This window comes from Xenopus laevis, chromosome 2L (assembly GCF_017654675.1).
Source record: "Xenopus laevis strain J_2021 chromosome 2L, Xenopus_laevis_v10.1, whole genome shotgun sequence".
NCBI classification, from domain to species: Eukaryota; Metazoa; Chordata; class Amphibia; order Anura; family Pipidae; genus Xenopus; species Xenopus laevis.
In genome coordinates this window covers 143,602,091-143,624,815 of record NC_054373.1, presented here as the reverse complement: position 1 = coordinate 143,624,815, position 22,725 = coordinate 143,602,091, and the positions used below count along the sequence as shown (strand labels likewise).

Genomic DNA, 22,725 nt, shown 5'->3' with positions numbered 1-22,725 from the left:
GTATATCTATGCATACTGGGCATCAAAGTGTTCAGTAGACCCCTGGCGTTCATATTTAGGATGTTTTATGCTGATAAGTTACGAAATGTGGGGCATATAATGGGGTAAAATTCAAGCTTTGTGACGATTTTCAGAAATTTGATAAAAACCGTTACGTTCAGCATTGCTTTGCAGTTTGGCAGTTTGCAGTAGGAACACATATTTACCCATATTGGATTCGTCAGAATGTGTACTTTCTGAAAATATATGGTTTTCTGGGGTCTCTGTACTGTTAGGGGGGTCTAATGTCGCATATTACACACACCAGGTGCTCATATTGCAGCAGCCAGCGCGCGTCAGCCGTGAAAATGTATATACACTATTGTCATTTGGGGGTCTCTGTGCGCCACATAGTTTGGTATATCTATGCATATTGGGCATCAAACTGTTTAGTAGACCCCTATGTTTATATTTAGGATGCTTTATGCTGGTAATGATACATGGACAATACGATGCTGGAAAGTTGAAGCTTTGAGGCAATTTCCAGATATTTCACCAAAACCGCCAAATTTGGCAAAGCCTTGCGACTCAGTAGTTTGGAGCAGAAAGGCATGGGTACCCATTTTAGATTCCGTAGAATGTGTACTTTCCAAAAATATATGGGTTTGGGGGTAAACATATATTTCTGTGTTTTTACCCCGCAAAAATGCAGTCAATGTGTTGATTTTCATTAGCTGAAGTTACCCACGGGACTGTTGTATGCGCTAACTTCATTTTGGGGCCTCTAAATGCCAGATACTTTGGTAAACTTATGAACAATGGTCACTAAAATGTTCAGAGGAACCCTGGCAATCATATTTAGGGTGCTTTTTCTTAGTACGTAATGACACATGGGTGATATGGTGCTGGGAAGTTGAAGCTTTGAGGCAATTTTCAGATATTTCACCAAAACCGGCAACTTTGGGAAAGCCTTGCGACTCGGTAGTTTGGAGCAATAAGGCATGGCTACCCATTTTAGATTCTGTAGAATGTGTACTTTCCAAAAATGTATGGGTTTGGGGGGTAAACATATATTTCTGTGTTTTTATCCACAAAAATGCAGTCAATGTGTTGATCTTTCATTAGCTGAAGTTACCCACAGGACTATTTGTATGCGCTAACTTCATTTTGGGGCCTCTAAATGCCAGATACTTTGGTAAACCTATGAACAATGGCCACCAAACTGTTCGGAGGAACCCTGGCAATCATATTTAGGGTGCTTTTTCTTGGTGCATAACGATACATGGGTGATATGGTGCTGAGAAGTTGAAGCTTTGAGGCAATTTTCAGATATTTCACCAAAACCGACAATTGTGGGAAAGCCTTGCGACTCAGTAGTTTGGAGCAGAAAGGCATGGGTACCCATTTTAGATTCTGTAGAATGTGTACTTTCCAAAAATATATGGGTTTTGGGGGGTAAACATATATTTCTGTGTTTTTACCCCACAAAAATGCAGTCAATGTGTTGATTTTTCATTAGCTGAAGTTACCCACGGGACTGTTTGTATGCGCTAACTTCATTTTGGGGCCTCTAAATGCCAGATACTTTGGTAAACTTATGAACAATGGCCACCAAAATGTTCAGAGGAACCCTGGCAATCATATTTAGGGTGCTTTTTCTTAGTACGTAATGACACATGGGTGATATGGTACTGGGAAGTTGAAGCTTTGAGGCAATTTTCAGATATTTCACCAAAACCGACAACTTTGGGAAAGCCTGGCGACTCAGTAGTTTGGAGCAATAAGGCATGGGTACCCATTTTAGATTCTGTAGAATGTGTACTTTCCAAAAATGTATGGGTTTGGGGGGTAAACATATATTTCTGTGTTTTTACCCCACAAAAATGCAGTCAATGTGTTGATCTTTCATTAGCTGAAGTTACCCACAGGACTATTTGTATGCACTAACTTCATTTTGGGGCCTCTAAATGCCAGATACTTTGGTAAACCTATGAACAATGGCCACCAAACTGTTCGGAGGAACCCTGGCAATCATATTTAGGGTGCTTTTTCTTGGTGCATAACGATACATGGGTGATATGGTGCTGAGAAGTTGAAGCTTTGAGGCAATTTTCAGATATTTCACCAAAACCGACAATTGTGGCAAAGCCTTGCGACTCAGTAGTTTGGAGCAGAAAGGCATGGGTACCCATTTTAGATTCTGTAGAATGTGTACTTTCCAAAAATATATGGGTTTTGGGGGGTAAACATATATTTCTGTGTTTTTACCCCACAAAAATGCAGTCAATGTGTTGATTTTTCATTAGCTGAAGTTACCCACGGGACTGTTTGTATGCGCTAACTTCATTTTGGGGCCTCTAAATGCCAGATACTTTGGTAAACTTATGAACAATGGCCACCAAAATGTTCAGAGGAACCCTGGCAATCATATTTAGGGTGCTTTTTCTTAGTACGTAATGACACATGGGTGATATGGTGCTGGGAAGTTGAAGCTTTGAGGCAATTTTCAGATATTTCACCAAAACCGACAACTTTGGGAAAGCCTTGCGACTCAGTAGTTTGGAGCAGAAAGGCATGGGTACCCATTTTAGATTCAGTAGAATGTGTACTTTCCAAAAATATATGGGTTTGGGGGGTAAACATATATTTCTGTGTTTTTACCCCACAAAAATGCAGTCAATGTGTTGATTTTTCATTAGATGAAGTTACCCACAGGACTATTTGTATGCGCTAACTTCATTTTGAGGCCTCTAAATGCCAGATACTTTGGTAAACCTATGAACAATGGCCACCAAATTGTTTGGAGGAACCCTGGCAATCATATTTAGGGTGCTTTTTTTTTGGTGCGTAACGATACATGGGTGATATGGTGCTGGGAAGTTGAAGCTTTGAGGCAATTTTCAGATATTTCACCAAAACCGACAATTTTGGGAAAGCCTTGCGACTCAGTAGTTTGGAGCAGAAAGGCATGGGTACCCATTTTAGATTCAGTAGAATGTGTACTTTCCAAAAATATATGGGTTTGGGGGGTAAACATATATTTGTGTTTTTACCCCACAAAAAATGCAGTCAATGTGTTGATTTCTCAGTAGCTGAAGTAAAGTCCTGATCAATTTGGATGTGCTAACTTCATATTGGTGTCTCTAAATGCCAGATACTTTGGTAAACCTATGCATAATGGGTATCAAACTGTTCAGTGGACCCCTGGCAATCATATTTCAGGTGCTTTTTCTTGGTACCTAATATAGTTTGGGATATGCGGAGCAGCAAAATAAAACCTTTGAAATGATTTTTCAGAATTTTGAATTTTTTTTTGAAAAACCGCTATTTTCAGACAAGCTTTTATGTTTGGTAGTTGGGAGTAGAGAGACATAGTTACCCATTTTGTAATCGGCAGAATGTGTACTTTTCAAAAATGTATGGTTTTCTGGGGTAAACCTACGGTTTCAGGATTTTTTGCCTTGGAATCTAAAGCATGCCGTTTTCTGCCTTAGTGCTTTCAAAATTCGGTAATATACTGCCGGGAGTTTTTGCTGTACAGAAATCCTAAATCTCCCTAAAACTATACATATCTGGTATTGGCACGTTCGAGAGACATAAGGCTTTCCAAATCAGTTGGATTTTCATCCCTAAAATGAAATATTTTTCTGGTATAAATTGATATACGATGAAAAATGGTAATTTTTCATTTTTTTTTGGTATTTAGCACTATAAATTTTTTTGCACAGGTGGAAATACATGAAAACTCAGGCAGATTTAGAAAGCTCAGTTTCTACCGAAAAAAACAATGTATAGTTTTCCTAGGTAAACTATAGGTTTCCCCTCAGAAAATGGCCCTAAAGTGAGAGAGCACAAAATGTTTCAAAAACGGCTGGCATTTCGCGTAACCAAAATGTGAAATTCTGCTGGCACTTAAAGGGTTAATGCCTTTTTAGAGTGGCTTGGATGGTTTTTTGAACAGACATAATATCAAAGGCTATTGTGATACTAAACTCTATAGTTAGATAGATATGGGTATATAGAATTTATGTGAAAGTAGAGAGGGGATGTGTGTGTATGGATGATGGGTTTCATTTGGAGGGATTGAACTTGATGGACTTTGTCTTTTTTCAACCCGATTTAACTATGTAATACAATATGTAACTATTAGGCAATGTGCCTCTGCTTCTCACTGCCCAAGTTCTGTCCACAGGCAGAGAGAAGCTGTTGCGCTCTCATCCACGTCTTTGTGTCTCTGCACCAATAAGTATGGCGTCAGCTTGTCTGCAGATAAATGTAGCAAATTTCAGCATAAAACTATGCATTTTTCCAACAAAATCTGCACAAAGGCTGACGACTCCTGTAAGCAAATAGGAACACATTGACTTCTCTCTGTGGAGAAAACGCAATGGTGTAGTAAGAAAATTTCCAGAAGCTAGGGACGTATTCTAACAGAAACATCAATTTCATGGATTTGGCCAAACAACAGACGTCCCATATACCGGACATGCTGCATTCAAAATCAGTTACCTGGGAACCATTACCGACTAACCTTTGTCATTATGTAATCAATAGATTTTCCTTTAATTATTTTACGCAATTCAACCCATCTGGCAAGGTCACAAAACAAACGGATCTTCCACTCTACGGCATTCAGGCACAATGTGTATAAGCTGTGCGCCCTAAATTCCCATTGTAAATGATGGGAAATGATTTTGTGCACCCAGCTTTGAACAACTTAAAACAAAGCTAACATACTTGAACTAGCACATACGTTATTTAAAAAAAGGAATGGCCCTGTAAAAGGCATACTTATGAAAACAATAAGGCTGAGAAGTGATGGAGAGAATGTACACACAAGGCATTCACTTTTATCCATGGTTGACATGGTAGGCATTCCAGTAACTACAACCTCTGTCAACAGGTTGGTGAACAAATATAGCCACAGCCCACAGAGGATACCTGCATCATACCTACTATTTTGGTTACCAGGAAACCCGTTTTATATACCGAAAACTCTGAATTAAGGGAAGCCCGTCTCGCACAGATTCCATGTTATTCAAATAATCCACATTTTTCAAAAGTATTTCCTTTTTCTCTGTAATAATAAAACAGTAGCTTGTACTTGATCCAAACCAAGATATAATTAATCCTTTTTGGGAGCAAAACCAGCCTATTGGGTTTATTTAATGTTTACATGATTTTCTTAAGGTATGAAGATCCAAATTACAGAAAGATTCACTATCCGGAAAACCCCAGGTCCCAACATTCTGGATAACAGGTCCCATACCTGTACAAGCATCACTCCAATTTCAGCAGCCAGTTGTCAATACAGGCAGTCCCTCAGTTACAAACATCTGACTTACATACAACTCGTACTTACAAACGGAGGCTATTACAGTAATGTACTGTGGTTTGCTTGGCCTTTATTAGAATTTCTCTTAAAAACTGCCCGCACAGGCCCACTCTGGCGTGTTTTGTCTACTGCAGAGCACTCCCTACCACTCTCTTGCTAACATGCATCTTCACTCAGAATGCACAGAAAGGTAAAAATAAATACTACGTTTAAGGGGTTGTCCACCTTTAAATTAACTTTAAGGATGATTTTGGGATGCATTGAATCCTGGTTTCGGTTTGGGATTCAGCCGAACCTAATCTGAATCCTAATTTGCATATGGGCAGGTAGGAAAATCACACGATTTTTCGTCTCAAAAGAAGACTTTTTTCCACTTTTTCCCTTTCCTGTCCCTAATTTGCATATGCAAATTAGGATTTGGTTCAGTATTCGGCCGAATCTTTCACCAAGGATTCGGCCGAATCCCAAATAGTGGATTCGGTGAATTCATAGGATGATGTAGAGAGTGATATTCCGAGACAATTTGCAATTGGTTTTCAATAATTTGGAATTATTTAGCAGCTCTCCAGTTTGCAATTTCAGTAATCTGGTTGCTAGGATCCAATTTTCCCTAGCAACCATGCATTGATTTGTATAAGAGACTGGAATATGAATAGGAGATGGCCTGTATAGAAAGATGTGTAACAAAAAGCAGAAATAATAAATGTGTAGTCTTAGGGAGCATTTATTTTTTAGATGGGGTCTTTGACCATTGACCCCCCCCCCCATTTGAAAGCTGGAAAGAGTCTGAAGGAGAAGACAAATAATTAAAACCTATCTAAAATAAATAATGAAGACCAATTGAAAAGTTAAAACAGGCAATTGCACAACATACTAAAAGTTAACGTAAAGACGAACCACCCCTTTAAGACAAACATCTAAGTTGCATTTCATAGGTACCTGTTCCAATTTACATACAAACCTACAGACCCTATCTTGTACATAACTTGGAGACTGCCTGTACTGGAAAACGCTACATTACATGCATCAATGCCCTAAAGTACATGTCCTAAATAAGCAAAAAAACTCCAAACAAAATGATTTTTCAATTTGGCAACGCCTGCCAATGGAAATGAATGAATATGCAGGTGAAATTCAACCCAGCCCTGGCACAATCTATCACACTCAATATGCAACCTGAGCTAGGGTTAGTAACAGGGATTGGCATCGTTACACATGTCCAAATTTTGCTTGGGTTTTTTGGTACAATGCAATCAATATACAGGTATGGGACCTGTTATCAAGAATGCCAAGAGGTTTTGCAGATAAAGCAGGAAAGGAAAGGTGAAAAATTCTTCTTTTGTGACGAAAAGTCACGTGATTTTCCTACCCGCCCCTAATTTACATATGCAAATCAGGATTCGGTACGGCCAGGCACAAGGATTCGGCCAAATCCGAATCCTGCTGAAAAAGGCCAAATCATGTATTCGGTGCATCACTAGTTTTATTATTTCAAAGAGAAAAAAACATTTTAAAAAAAAAATTGTAATTATTTGAAACTGAAATTATAAAAAATTTAAATTGTGTTTCTGGGAGATGGGCTTCCCATAATTTCTAATATATATATATATATATATATATATATATATATATATATATATATATATATATATATATATATATATATATATATATATATATATATATATATATATATATATATATATATGTTTTCAGTTCCACGCATTCTAAAAACTTAATTCATAAACTTAGATGTTCTAATTCTCTTGAAGCGATCAGGCAATAGGATTAAGTGAATTAAAAGCCCCAAAGCCCAATCACATTACATTTCACCAAAATTTAAATATTTGACGCTGTAAGTCACAACCATTATCCTGTAGCAGCCTCTCACTTTTTCTCCAACAAACTTATGTTTTATTCCATGCCACATTACTACCCCATCATAACTTCAAAAATTCATATGAGAAGTCACAATTTTAACCACGCTGAAGCATATTGTGCTGATTTTTTTTTTTTTTTTTAAAGATGTAACGTGTGATTTTTTTTCTTTTTCTTTTGAAAGAGCAATCACATTTTGTTAAAGGATGGCATGGCCCTGTGCTAGATGCTAATCCTGCCCATCATTAGTCAAGAGCATCAGACAATTCGTGAAACTGCCTGTTCATTTTCAGAGGCTGAAGAATTTGCGCGGCTCCCTCCCGAGTCTGTTCTACAAAGCAAGCGATGGGTTTGTCCCCTTTGGGAAAAATGTACTTCATGTCTCCAGCAGACAGCAGTGACATCATTTCGGCAAAACGGTTTGCGTTTGGCTAATAAAAAATCGAGGGGGGAGGTTAGTGGGAGGAGAAGTGCCAAATCAGTGCCAGATGGCAAGAAACTTGAGCAGGTCACCCCAAAATGTCCAGTTTAGCCCTGTTCCACAAGTGTGCAGTATGAGAGGTGACGCTGCCCTGAAATCAATCCTAATAGCCATTGCCTGATATGAAAGGGATTCCCTGTAGAGGCCACATAAAGACATAGCAGACGGTTGCCAAATATACACCCATTCTCAGCCGAGACATCCCAAAGCTGCTCCCATCATAGGTCACTGGGCACATGTACCTTCCATCAGATGCATTCCAGTGTCAGCCTACAATGTGAGCACCCAGCCCTGTCTTACTGCAGTCCCCACACAGCATTCACATGCCAGCAGCAGCAGCAGCACCCATTGCTATGGACTCTCTGTACAGGTAACACAGGCAGCTTTGGCCCTCCAGCAGCTGCTTTATTACAACTCCAGGCACCAGTTGTATTCAGAGGATGGAGGGCCACTGGTTGGACGTCCCTTGCCTAATAAAAGACATTGCATATAATGCTGAGCTGTGCTGCCTTTGCACGACACCCTCCGCCCATACATTGCTGCACACACTGCGGCTATAAGGCTTGCTGGACTACAATTCCCATCACCCCCATCCCTCCGCGCAAGCTATTAGCATCCTCAACTACTAATCTCCCCAGTAGCCTCTGCAGCCACATTCCTCCGCCGCTCTCCGGCCCCAGCAACTCACAACACACCATGGCAGCAGCACAAACGTGTTTTCTCTGCTCTCTCGGGAGTATCGGGGCCTGCTGGTGGCGACATATGTGAGGTGATGAGGCCAGATAAGCCACACACCTGAAAGACCATTAAAATAAAGGCTCTTAAAAATGCTTACTGAGGCTCACTTGTTCCCCTGTGGCCCACTGATGGGCGCGCCAAACACAAGGCCGAGCTACAGGACCATACCTTTACAACGTTGCCGTGGGGTCCGACCACAGCTCAATAGAAGCGCCGTGTCTCCGGTGATGGGTTCCGCTGGATTTATGGAGGAGGAGAATCTCGAACGGAGTTGGAAGGCGGGGATTGGGCCAAAAGAAAGAATGGACGCGGGGCGGGTTTATAATTCCAGCCAATCGAAACGCCGTATTCCGCGCGCCTGGAAGGCGGGACCAGCACTAGAACAAAAACGCGTAACCCTCAAAGTGCTTTCCAAGAAGGAGGCGTAAAACGACTTGCTTCTCCAGAGTGCGAAGTTGTGGCGGAAATAGTGACCACGACAACTTTTTGGACATTTTTAAATACCGAGCTTTTCATAGGTTTTTAATAGCAATATGGCTTTGCTAAAGCAATGGGTACTGTTCATTACTGTTCATAACGGGGACTCTTGTCCTTTTTGGGGAGCTGTCTTTATGGGGGTGGGGCTAAAGATTTGAAATCTGGGGCCACTGTGTGGGTATTGTCTTTTGCTTGTTCTTACTTAGCAGAGCATCATTTTCATGGGGACTTGGTGGATTTTGGCTGGCAAATGGTGACCAGTGTACAAACTTCACCCTGTGTGTGTGCAATGTTGTGGGGCATGTTTACTTGCATTGGATATAAATAGCTAGAGAGATTTCTGGAGGTGTTGCCCATGGCAACCAATCAGCAATTCGATTTAAACAGCCGTCTATAAAGGTGGCCATACACGGGCTAATAAAAGCTGCCGACAGACAGAGTCAGCAGTTTATTGGCCTGTGTATGGGGCCCTCCGATGGGCTTCTCTGATAGATATCTAGCCTAGGGTTGCCACCAAAAGCCCGGTATTTTGAAGGACTGCCCTGGTCAAAACTCCCTGCGCAGTATTCCAAATAAGGAAAACCGGGCAGGATTCCCTGGATTGACACGGCGATCGGCCAAATGCATCATAGCCCTGCCCCTGACATATCCGCTCCTATCTACGTCATGGCCCCGCCCACTGATGTCACATCCCCCCGCCTAGTATCAGCCATATGGAAAGGCAACCATAATCTGGTCGAAAGTCAGCTACATGTCGATCGGACAGGACCGCATCTGTTCGTTGATAAATTCCTGCGATCCAACCACCCGTTTACCCTTCATTATGATCCGATTGTTGGGTCCTACAGCCCACGATTGGATACCTCAAGATGGGTATATTAGGGAGAGTTCTGCTCGTTTGGTGACAAAAGAGCGGCTCTCTCAGTGTATGGCCACCTTAAGTTGCAAAGATCTGATTGGTTGCTATGGGTAACATCTTCAGAAATCTCTACAGATATTTATCTGCAATGTTAGTAAACATGCCCCAAAGAACATTTCTTAGGCGAAGTGCAGGTGCCAATCCACTGGAATCGGCCCACAAATAATCTCAAACCATTAAGCAGAAGCTAAGGGATTGCACACTCCAAAAATAAAAATACGAAAGTTTTTATTAAATAACTACATTATAAAAAAGCTCAAATTTGTTTAAACCACAAAAGTTGGTCTTCATCAGGGGAAAATTTTAGAAAACGTGGCACTGCCACTCTGTGTTGCAGAAATGTGTCAGCACTATATAATAGAATTTCGGAAATGGACATTTCCGAAATTCGATTGTATTTGGTGGATTGTGGCCACTACTGGAGCGTGCACCGGACAACTTGAAGGAGTGTGTGCTGACCCAAGTATTTCTCAGCACTATATAATAAGCAAAAAAAAAATAATTAGACATTCCAGCACTCAGTCCCTTGCTTATCTTATTCACAGGTTAGAAACTAGCCCAATCACAACCTAAAACAGCCCCAACAACCAGAAATACTCACTGCAACCATCTACAGTACTGTTGCCATAACCTGTATAGAATCTATGTGGATAAATCTATTTGAGAATATGATTTAACAGTAACTCAGTGCCCCTTGTAGGTTTGTAATTCACCAAATGTTAGGACTTTCTTACCAATTTATCTGTCAGGACTAGACCAAGCATAAAAGCATGTAACACCATAAACTGGTCAAACATGTTCAGATTTTAATCGTCATATGGCAAACGTTCAGATATTGATTGTATGTTTTAATGCCACAATCTAAAACTAACATTCAGATTTAAGATTCAAGTAGGAAAAATAACAAATTGGACAATGTTCTGACCATTTAATATATTATGATATACAACAATTGTGTATGATAGACAACAATCGTATGAAAGTTATGTCCCAGTGATGGTCACCCATGAATATCGTCAGACAGGCAATACATGCAAAGATATTATCATTAGCTGACAGAAATGTTCTAACCTGTCCAATAAACTAAACAACCAATTCATAAGGCCATACAATTATATATGTGCATGTTTGGTGCGAGTTAGTCTATAAACATAGATGCTGGCAAGTTCCAGATGGTAAGTAAAGGGACAGCATGCCCTATTTTGCACATTTTACTTCCTGCAAAGTCAAACAAACCAGTAGTCCACTAAGAAGCCTTCTGTATAAATAAACCCCTCCCTCGTTGTACAGAGGCTTCTCAGTGGGCTGTTTGTGTGTTTGGCTTTGCTCAGTGGGACCAGGAAGTACAATGTGACTTTTGTTTAATTTTACAGTCCCTTAAAGGGATAATGTCATGGGAAAACATGTTTTTTTTACGAAACGCACCAGTTTATAGTGTTGCTCCAGCAGAATTCTGCACTGAAATTCATTATACAAAAGAGAAAACTGATTTTAAATCTGACATGGGGCTAGACATATTGTCAGTTTCCCAGTTGCCCCAGTCATGTGACTTGTGCTCTGATAAACTTCAGTCACTTTTTACTGCTGTACTGCACGTTGGAGTAATATCACCCCCCCTCCTACGTTTCCCCCCAGCAGCTCATCAGCAGAAAAATGGGAAGGTAACTAGATCCCTGATAGATATAAGAAAAAAATCCATGTTCCACTGCCAAGGCCGACATTAGAAATCATGAGGCCCCATACAACAAAACTCTTTGTGCCCTGCCCACCCGAGTCCCACCCCACAACACAGTTAAAAGACCACACAGACAGCAGCGCTAACAATGGTAAATCCCTCCCCCACACACACACAGGTAATAAAAAGCCATTGATGTTCAGGGCCCCCTTATAAGTTAATAAAAACCTATTTGCACCAGGGCCCCTCATAAAAGCTTTTAGAAAAATCATTGGTCGTCAGGGCCCTCCATAAGTTAAAAAAATGTTGGCAACAGGGCCCCCAGAAAAGTTTTTTTAAAAAAAACATTGGCGCCAGGCTTCCCCCTTACAAGGTAAATAGAAACATTGGGGCCCCAGAGAATATTTTTATAAAAAAACTTTGGTGGCAGAGGCCTGTAGAGTATTAAGATAATACATTGGTGGCCAGGGGTTTAATAAAACATTGGTGTTCAGTAGAACTGAACTTGTGGCTTCATGACTTCAACTTCAGGCTTTTTGTGGCTTCGGGTCTTTTTGCAACTTTGGGGCTTCGTCGCTGTCAATGGGGGCCCAGCTATTTCAAAAAATGCAGCACAGCCGGGCCCCCCTTTAGGCGCGGGCCCGGTACAACAGTACCCCCTGTGTCCCCCTGATGGCGGCCCTGCCACTGTGACAGAAAGCAGTTCCATAATGTAACACTGCCTCTTTCTGAAAGCACATGACCAGGCAAAATGACCTGAGATGGCTGCCTACACACCAATATTACAATTAAAAATATATATATTTGTTGGTTCAGGAATTACATTTTATATGGTAGAGTGAATTATTTGCAGTGTAAACAGTGTAATTTATAAATAAAAAGTACACCATAAAAAGCACGACAGAATCCTTTTAATCTCCCACACAGGGACATTAGTTGCCAATCGACAAATCTTCGCTACTGCTGGCGACATCTCCCGAAATGCCTTCCCGCCGGCAATAGTGTGAATCGCTGGCAGGATGGCATACATGTCACTTTGGTTTTCTGAAGTCACCCAAAGTTTCCTCGTGAGGCATTTTGGGGAGATTAGTCACCCGCAGTAGCAAAGATTTGTCCCTTGTCAACGAATCTCCCCATGTGCCACTACCCATAAGAAACTTCTGTTAAATGATCTATCTTGTTTCTTTTTTTACAAGCAACACTTTGAGCTGTGCCAGTTAACCTTTACCTGGCTTCTATTATCATCATATTCTTAGGGACCCTTTGTAATTTATAATCCAGCAATATGGCATCCTAATTAAATTATCAATTGTTTATCAATCTATCAGATTGTGATGATGTCCGTACTCGCCAGTACACTTCTCCTGGATTATGCTGTGTATTATTATCACGGGATCCTGTAAATGCAATCTACTAAATTAAATAGCAGTGACACATAATATATAATGGAGTATCCTCTATATTCCCTTTACAATTGTTGTGAGTTTAACAGTGAAGAGACATGCCATAATTTACAGAGAGAATGTTTTTTAATGCTGATGAAAACTCAGTTTTTGTAAGAATCAGTTGATTATTGAACCCAGTCCCAGGGCTGTGTACTACCACTAACTGCTGAGACACAGGAGTAGCTTGCTCAAAAGCTACAGTATGGTTTGTAATATTGTCATTTCCATTAAAGCTGTTATCAGTATTATTATTTCACCTGTCTCTTGACTTGGATCCTTGGCCAAATGGATGTGCATTGTGGTTTATGTGATCTTGATTTTTTTAGGGTTATTTTCAAGTAATTGATTTTTTTATCTTTAATTAATAACTCTTGTCCCACATCCAACTTATTCCAGGGCTATATAATCTTGCTGAGACCTTATTTTCCTTCTGTATTTCATCTCACAAGAGGTATGTATAATGTATACCTAAAATGAATACACTGGACATCAGCATCCCTTATGAAAATCTCTCACACCTTCATTGACCTTTAATTTAAAGATAAATTTGTTTTTCTGCTAAAAATGAGATATTAGTTTCATTTAAATTAATGAATAATAAACAATTTATAAACAATAAAAAGAAACCTGCATACCTGGGACTTAAAAGTAAATATTGGAATGATTATATCACATTCTTCATTTCTCTATTAGTTCATAGATTCTACATTGTATAATACTACTGAATCCCATCAAGTGCTCACTAAACTCTTCCGGGATCATGGGAGTAATTTAAAATAACATCGACAACTTATAAAAGAAAATATTTATTGTAGAAAACATTTTACAGCCACTTTGATAAAAATAATTTTATTCGCAACATGAATTGTTATTGTAATAGTAGTAGATAATCTCCTTAAAAGACAGTTATATCCTGTACATGGTCCCTTCACATTGTCTTGAATAGGTATGCACCAAATCCATAATTTTTGTATTTTTGCACCCAGAAATTATCTCCCTGAAAAAATGGAATTCAAACACGACTTTACATAAACAAATTTCAGGGGAAAAATACATTTTGAAAAAAATTGGGGGAAGAGGATTCAACCAAATTCCACAAGAAGTACTAGGATTCGACCAAACTAAATCCAGTTTCAAGAAAAGATTGGATGTATTAATAATAATTGACAAAGTACACTACTACTGATATAACCTCAGTATAATTTTAATTGTGGATTTGAGCATTTGCGAATGGGAGTCACTAAAGATTCAAGCAATTGCAATTTTGCAATGGAGTCACTAAAGATTGGAGCAATTACAATTTTGAAATGGAGTCACTGAAGATTTTTTTCCCTTTTGAGGCAAATAGTAGCTGGATCATCTAGAAGTTATTTAGGGTTTACTTGTGTTTGAACTTGATGAGCATTTGTCATTTTATAATCTCAAAGGGGAACTCTGTCTTTCAAACGAAAATTTGAGGCACACATAACACAGAAACCCCTAATATACCCATCACAATTACCTGTTTCTTCAAAAAGTATGAGTAAATGCCATTTTCTGTGCTAGAATCCAGCTGTTTAACAGTTCTTTCTACAACTCTTTCTGCATCATTTGAAATCCTGGCAGGGAAGGTAACCCTAATGTTACAAATTGCAAAAACTTCTCCACAGCTTACGGACAGCATGCAGGAACCACATAACCCACAATGCATTGCACTGTAATGTTCAGTTCCTTATCTTATTGAAATTATGTGTGCAGGAAATTGTGAGGTTTGGAAGATGCAGGCTAAGGACAGATGGCTGCCGATACAAACTAGCAGTAGTCAGCCAGCTCAGAAAAGTAGTCAGACATATCAGCAGGAGAGCAGGGAGCTAGGCTTAGGGAACTGTTCCAAACCATTAAAAATCATGAAAAGTCTGCATATTTTTGCATATATTCAAAAAGCTTAAGTTATGTTTGTGTGGAGTTCCCTTTCAACTATCATATAACTATGTTTTCTATAGTTCCCCAAAGGAAAGATTTTACAGTATAGAGCTTTTGCTGGAGACATTTAAAAGCAAATCGGACTATAGGAGAGGGAAGGGGGTTTGTAATATTTTTTACCTGGCTGAAGGGCAGTACCTTTTATAAACTTATTAAAGATTTTTGTTACCTGTAGGCATTGGTCAGTTTTAACACCCAGAATCCCAACACAAGCAAATGGCTGTCAAGGGGTGCTGGGACCTGTAACTGAGAAATAACTAGAGAGGGGGGTTTGTAATATTTTTTACCTGGCTAAAGGGCAGTACCTTTTGTAGACTTACTAAAGATTTTTTGTTACCTGTAGGCATTGGTCAATTTTAATACCCAGCATCCCAACATAAGCAAATGGCTGTCAAGGTGTACTGGGACCTGTAACTGAGCAATAACTAGAGAGGTTTCCAGATTTCCTTCATTTATTTTGCTGTTTAGGGTCCAGACATCCTGCTTTTTCTTGGGACCATTTTCTATATGGTGTAGCATGTGATGAATTCAATAACTCCCGGGCCCATGAATGCTACAACAAACTACAGTATGTGATTTGAATGTACTCCTTAGTGAAAAACACCTTGGTCTAGTAAGGGAGTAGGAGTATACCCTAAATTCCATACAATGAACACAGTAAGCCAAACTACTAACCAGAACAAATGATAATGTGAGCCAAAATGGTTATCTTGAAGTTCACATACAGTAAATATCAAAAAACTCTGGCTTGGCAATGTACATGAAGAAGAAAAATCAATTATAGCGCAGATTACTATTTGATGCCGCTTCCCTGATGCAGTACAGGCTACTCACATGTTAACATGTTATTACAAACGCTATGCTTTTTGTGTGCATTGCCATGCTTCCTCAAGAGAAGAGAAAAATTGCATTTCCACAAAAGCATTTGGGGGGTAGGTGACGTTGCAGCAGCAATCAAAACTGCTTTTTAATGTTACTGGGTTTTTTTATAGCGGAGCACATTAATCTCTGAATTCTTTTTTTCTACCTCTGACCTTGTCTGGTGTAGTTTGAAAATGAAGCTATTTTACAATGCTTTGCTTCTCCTGAGGTGCACAAGAGTCTCGTAAGCTGCTTGGATCTCAAGAAAACTTTCTTGAGCCTCTTCTAGACGATGCCGGTTGTGATCTGGATGCCATATCTTCACAAGCTCCCTATATTTTCGAGTGATGTCGTCCATTGTAGATTTGGAGTCAATTCCCAGTACCTAGAGAATAATCACAAAATGTTATGTAAGAAAGCTGGGTTTTTCTATACAGGAATGGGAGCCATTATCCGTAAAAACCCGTTATCCAGAAAGCTCTGACTTAGAGAAAGGCTGTCTCCCATAGACTCCATTTTATCCAAATAATACATTTTTTTAAAAATTATTTCCTTTTTTTTTTAATAAAACAGTACCCTGTACTTGCTCCAAACTAAGATATAATTAATCCTTATTGGAGGCAAAACCAGCCTATTGGGTTTATTTAATGTTTACATGATTTTTTTTAGCAGACTTAAGGCAGGAGTGGCCATACTTTACTAAGGTGAGGTCTACTTTTAGTGATGTTGTCTCATTATGATCTACATCCATAAAAGCATTGTAAGCATTCTGTTCCATGGAAAATATTACTTAAATATTATATTGATTTATGAGAGAATTTATATTTCTGTATTTAACAAAAAACTATTTCCTATGTAACTGTAACATAATAAATATCCGAATGAAAAGAATGAAAAAGGAGGGTGATCTAGACAAGCTGTTTGTTGACAGTGTTGACTACTGATCAGCAGCTAAAGGTTTACTGGTAGATCCCGATTTACCTTTTGGGCATCTCTGACTTCAGGTATGAAGATCCAAATTATGGAAACATCCATTATCCAGAAAATCCAAGGTCCCAAGCATTCTGGATAACAGGTCCCATAAGTGTACACTTACAACACATTAATATTTGGTGCAATACTGCTACGGTCAAAATGCCCTTCTACCTTAACAAGTAATAGGATTTGCCTGGACCTACAGTGCTGGTCTCTTAGTTGCCTTTGACTTCACACCACACATGTAAACTTTTGTTTTTTTCCTATTGTAATGACCATCCCCATTCTGCCTCAATAGAAACAATTTGAACAATGCAAATATTTTTTTCCGCTGTGTGAATAATTATTCCTATTGGTCATAGTTAATATATGATTAGCAAATTCCATGCGACCAACTGAAGAAAGATTACATGCCATTCTCACTAGGCACAATGTATGCCATGTTACAAATGAGCAATGTGCAAATAATACTATTAAGTTGTTAGATTACAGTTTTTCTTATTATTTTTTCAGATTTCAATGTTTTTTCCACATTGAAGACATTTTGTAGTGATGCTTGTTATGTTTAAAGCTTCTTTTCTGTGATAAAAATGTCATTGGTGAAACAGGGTTGATGACTGACCTCTAGCTGACAACATGTGAAAAACAAGAATGTGCTAGTACATTATACTATTTCTGCAAATCCCTGCTAGTCCCATCCATCTGTTCCACTTCCTGCTTCCTCCTTTCCCAGGCTGTGCAGGGGAGCCAGCTGTACTCAGCACACTGCACTGTAGGACAGGAACCAATCAGAAGCTAGGCTGAACTGATAAGGAACTGAAGCCTGCATTTTATGTGTGTATGTATAAATTTATAATACACAAAAGCCATGAATATCCTGTAAATTATATCCTTATAAACGGTGAGTTCTGATGTCATCAGTTATAAACGGGGAGTTCTGATGTCATTTCTGTCACATGACTCACTGAAACTTGTGTATTATAATAAATAAAGTACCCCCAGTTGCAAAATATGAGGATATTAGAAGTTACCTCGGAGTTCCATGACCTGTATAAAAACACTCGGCCTTCGGCCTCGTGTTTTTATATGGTCATGAAACGCCTCAGTAACTTATAATATCCTTATATTTTACAAGAGGGGGTACTTTATTCACTATATTTGTAAAGCACTGTTAAGGAGCCGCAGTGCTGTACAGTGCATAAAAGTACAATATATATAAAAGTATATATGGGGGTGACAAATCACTTAATAAATATATACAGAATCATATGACAAAGAGCTTAAGTGCTATGTGGTAAGAGACATAGTGTGAAGGAGGTCCCTGCCCCATAGAGCTTACAGTCTAAGTGGATGGGAGGTTAACATACAAGTACAAATTGGAGCTAAAAAAGGGCACAAGGTAAGGCATAGTCAGTAGGGACAGGACTAGGCTAATGGTTTAGTGGTCCAAAAGGTAGACTCTTAGTTTTTTCTTGAAGAGATTAAGAGAGGATTCCTTAGGAAGGAATTCAGGGATGGAATTCCAGAGGTAAGGAGCAGCAAGATAGAAGGGTTTGAGAAAAGTGGTGGCAGTGGATGGTGTGAAGAGATTGTGGCTCTGAGAAGAGCGGAGAAGGCGACCAGGAACGTATAGTGAGATAAGAGAAGAAATGTAGTGAGGAGCAGAGGAGTGAAGAGCTTTGAATGTTAATAGAAGGGTTTTATATGCTATCCTATGCAGCCATGCTAAGTAGTTTAGTTGGGGTTGAGCAGGTTCCCTTTTAGGAGAGAGCAGAAGGATCCTGGTAGCAGAGTTTAAGATTGATTGGAGGGGGGAGAGAGAGAGATGCTTGTGTGAGTGCAGGGCTGTGATTGGCTATTCCCTTTCTACTGTACTTCTGGCAGGGACCATAGCTGATCTATAGTGAGCTCCAATATAGGGCAATTTTTAATGCTAATCATCATTTTTAGCTTAAAGTGAAACAAGCTCCATATATTATTTGTTACTGCCTACAATATTAGGGAGGGGGTTCACATCCTATATGTCGCCTGGTTTTAGGGCAGGTCAAGTTTGGATCTCCATACATTACCAGGGGTTATTTACAAAATCTGAATTTATCTAATTTTTAATTAAACAAAGCTCGACCAAACTCCCATCCACGATTTTACCTAATTTAGAAGTCAGGTCGGGGAGAAAAAAAATGAATTATTTGATTAAAATGGAGTCTCATGTACCTTCAAATGTACCTTCAAATTAGAACATGTGAGATTTCAGCTACAGCAATGGATACGTTTTATTGTGAAACTACTGAAGTTGTAAAATGTTGTGACGAGAGATACAGAGAGGATCAAATGCCATTTTCTAAAGTGAAACAATTCAAGGTTACTGGTATTAATAGTTGTATTGCAATATTGCTCTAGGGGCTGGTCTGATAGTTAAGAAGGAATTATTCTTAATCTTTTAAGGCTAACTAGAGAAAAATTCATTGTTTTGCCATTTTATGGATTAATAAATAAGAATTATATGAGGGTTTAATGATTAAACTGTTTTGTTTGAGAGTTGCCTTTTCAAATATATCCACTTTTCTACTTTGTAGTAAGTGTATAATGGAGCCTCTATTGACCTTTGTAATGTATGACCTAATTATTGAATGTGGTGACCTCTAATATCACTATATACAGAAACACAAGGTGTAGAATTTGTACTATAATTTTTGTTATAGCTTTAGTTCTCCTTTTATTATGTAAACTGCAGTATTCTAAAACAATTTGAAATGTGTGATTTATTCATGTTTGTATTTGAAAGATTTCCTTCTTTACTCTGCAGATCTCAAGGCTAGGAACTTTAACTACTTGTTGCCAGGGCTTATAAAACTCTAGAAACCAATTAGCAGTTTGGAAGAATAGAAGATCAAAAGAATAGAAAAAAAGTAGAAAAGTAAAAAAAAGTAATATCTATAAAATTGAACCCTTACACTCAATCTGTTTCAGCTACTGGATCGGTGTCCCCAACAACTATATAGTATTTTCATTTTCAGTCTGTAAATAGGCCGTATAGGAACATAATTTAAATACAGGCTTGGAACCTGTTATTCAGAATGCTTGGGGCCTGGGGGTTTCCAGATAATTTGGATCTCCACGCCTTAAAAGGGGTTGTTCACCTTTAAATTAAATTTTAGTATGATGTAGAGAGTGATGTTCTCAGACAATTTGCATTTGGTTTTCACTTTTTATTATTTGGGGTTTTTTTTTCAAAATGTATTTATCTTTTTATTCAGCAGTTCTCCAGTTTGCAATTTCAGTAATCTGGTTGCTAAGGTCCACATTACCCTAGCAACTATGCACTGATTTGGATGAGAGATTAGAATATGAATAGGAGATGCTTAATAAAAAGTAGCAATAAGAATATATTTGTAGCCTCACAGAGCTTTTGCTTTTTACATGGGCTCAGTGACTCCTATTTGAAAGCTGAAAATGGTCAGAAGGGGAAGGCAAATAATAAAAAAAATGCTAAAAAAAAAAATGAAGACCAGTCGAAAAGTTGCTTAGAATTGGCCATATCATAACATACTAAAAGTTAACTTAAAGTTAAACCACCCCGTTAAGTCTACTAGAAAAGCATGTAAACATGAAATAAACCCAATAGGCAGGTTTTGCTTCCAATAAGGATTAGTTATATTTTAGTTTGGATCAAGTACTACTAGAAAGCATGTAAACATTAAATAAACCCAATAGGATTGTTTTGCTTCCAATAAGGATTAATTATATCTTAGTTTGGATCAAGTACAATATTCTGTTTTAATGTTACAGAGAAAAAGGAAATAGTTTTTAAAAATGTGGATTATTTGGCTAAAATCAAGTCCATGGGAGACAGCATTGCCATAATTCGGAGCTTTCCAGATAATAGATATGTATCATACCTGTACCATACAAAACAAATAATGAGGCCCAAATAAATAATTGCTTAGAATAGCTCCATCTATAACTTTAAAATGCATGCTTTGTGACCAAGAGAAAAAAGTTAAAGGTGCATGGGCATGAGTGTGTACAGAAGGACATTGGAATGGCACAGTTTTTACCTTGCAGGCCAACTCTTCCTTCTCGTTTTGAAATGTGGCCACAAACTCATAGATCTTCTCCCATTCCTTAAAGTATTGATCTCGAAATACCCCTCCACCTGAAAACATTGCCCAGACCCTATAAGGCAGAAGCAGCAGCCGCTCCACTAGTGCACTGACACTGGGAAAGATACTAAGCCATTCAAGCATAGATCCAATGCTCCCAGCAACATAGCTCACAGTGCGACTTGTGTTCAGCAAAGCACTATAGGCTAACGGGCCAGTAAAGGCCAAATACACAAGACCAATGCGGTAGAGACGGAGACTAAGTTTTTCCTGCTTCTGTTGGTGCAGCCTATATCTTCTGTGTTGCTGAGAGGTAATGGTTGCAGTGAGGCTGATTGGGAATATGGAGACAGCACGCCCGTAGAAGATTGGGGAGGTCAAGAATGCTGCTATAAGAGTGTTTTTCAGATCTGAAGTTTGTTCACCAACAGTGGCCACAAGGTGCACTCCCAGTCCAACTGCCAGTGGCAAAACTACCATATAGAAACTGCTAAGGAAAGAGAGTCCAATAGCTGACACTATCCCAAAGTAAACCCCTGTTGCCACCTGTCCTATAAAACGAATGGTACTAGAAGGTGGTTCCCCTTCCTTCACCTCAGAATTTTTTTTCTCTTGACGATTATATTTGTATACATGTCCAGGAATCTTCCAGAAATCCCACACCCAACCCATACCAAATCCTCCAAGTGTGAGCATCCAAAGCAAGGCATGGCTGTCTCGTTCAAGGTAGATATGATAGAGTCCTAATGGGCCCCCCAGTGCCCAGAGTCCATATGTAGCTAGAAGACTTTTCCCCATGCTGAAATATCATAGCAAGTACAATCCCAGAGGGCAGGATAAAATTATGTGCATTTTTCTTGTTTGGTATATTCTCAGAAATGGAGCTGAGTGCAGTTTAGTGCAAAATGACTTACTATTCATGCTGAATCCGGAATGCAGACTTTGCACTTATCAGCAGTGACTTCCTTCAGGTGTTCAGAGCTATTGTCCCAAAGGTCACATGTTGCTGCAATCCTTTTACCTCTGCTGTTTACATTAATAGTTACAATGCAGTGAAAATATACAGTAACATCACCAGCATACAGTATACATTTGTAGCTGTGTAAATCCCTTTAAACTTTCATCCACAACCACCTTTCCTAATTTCAGATATTGTACAAGAAGAATAATTTGTTGAATTATAATCTCTGCACTTCCTTGCTGAAACTCAAACAATAGAAATTGTAATCATATTCCTGCAACATAGTGAAAAAGAGAATGGCTGCTGACTTTTGGCCCAGGGCAAGCACAGATAGGTGGCCCATAAATCAGTGGCACTAATCCACATGGCAACACTTAGGTGCAGATTAATCAAAATGTGAATTAAAGTTTAACAAATGAAAAACCCACGTTCTGTTTATTCCTAAGGGATTTTTATAATTGTATTTGTTGAATGTTGAGTTCTAACTTGCACCCATTGATAAATACAATTCTAATAATCCCATAGGAGTGAATAAAACGTTTTAATTTATTATGATCTAAACTCACTTTTTTATAAATCTGCCCCTAAAGTGATTGCTTTCCTTTTTTGATAAATGGTATATGCCCTTCAAGTTTCCTTCAGTGCTTATAAACTATAACTACAGAAAATGTATTATAATAAATGCCCCTCTGCGGCTTCATAAATGGTATTAGTGACCAATTTTTGCAATTTTGCCCATTGAGAACTAGAACTTCTGTATGCTTTCCAAAAGAAATATAGGCAGACCCAGTGCATACAGGTTATTGTTACCACTTAATAGTGAAGCTGTGGAAATAATCCAATTTCAGTTTTCTGTTTATGCTCTTCTTGGTTCATGGAAACATTGATTTGATTGCATTGGCCTTTATAAAATAGCAAAAATACAAATTACAAACT

General features: G+C 38.8%; 2 protein-coding genes across 3 annotated transcripts in view; both read right to left on the bottom strand.

Annotated features, from left to right (window-relative positions):
* spats2.L (spermatogenesis associated, serine rich 2 L homeolog) overlaps positions 1-8,655 on the bottom strand; it is a 66,792-nt gene extending 58,137 nt beyond the window's left edge. Inside the window, exon 1 of one of the 2 annotated variants that reach the window (XM_018245137.2) lies at positions 8,509-8,655. The gene's annotated coding sequence lies outside the window, so the exon portion shown is untranslated. 2 annotated transcript variants of the gene reach the window in all.
* A 6,666-nt stretch (positions 8,656-15,321) lies between these two features.
* On the bottom strand, positions 15,322-21,753 carry dnajc22.L (DnaJ heat shock protein family (Hsp40) member C22 L homeolog). Its single transcript, XM_018247384.2, has 2 exons — positions 20,784-21,753; positions 15,322-16,135 (listed from the first exon to the last, which is right to left on the bottom strand). The coding sequence occupies exons 1-2, from the start codon at positions 21,624-21,626 to the stop codon at positions 15,956-15,958; spliced, it is 1,023 nt and encodes a 340-aa protein (XP_018102873.1). The 5' UTR covers positions 21,627-21,753; the 3' UTR covers positions 15,322-15,955.
* Positions 21,754-22,725: the final 972 nt, after the last annotated feature.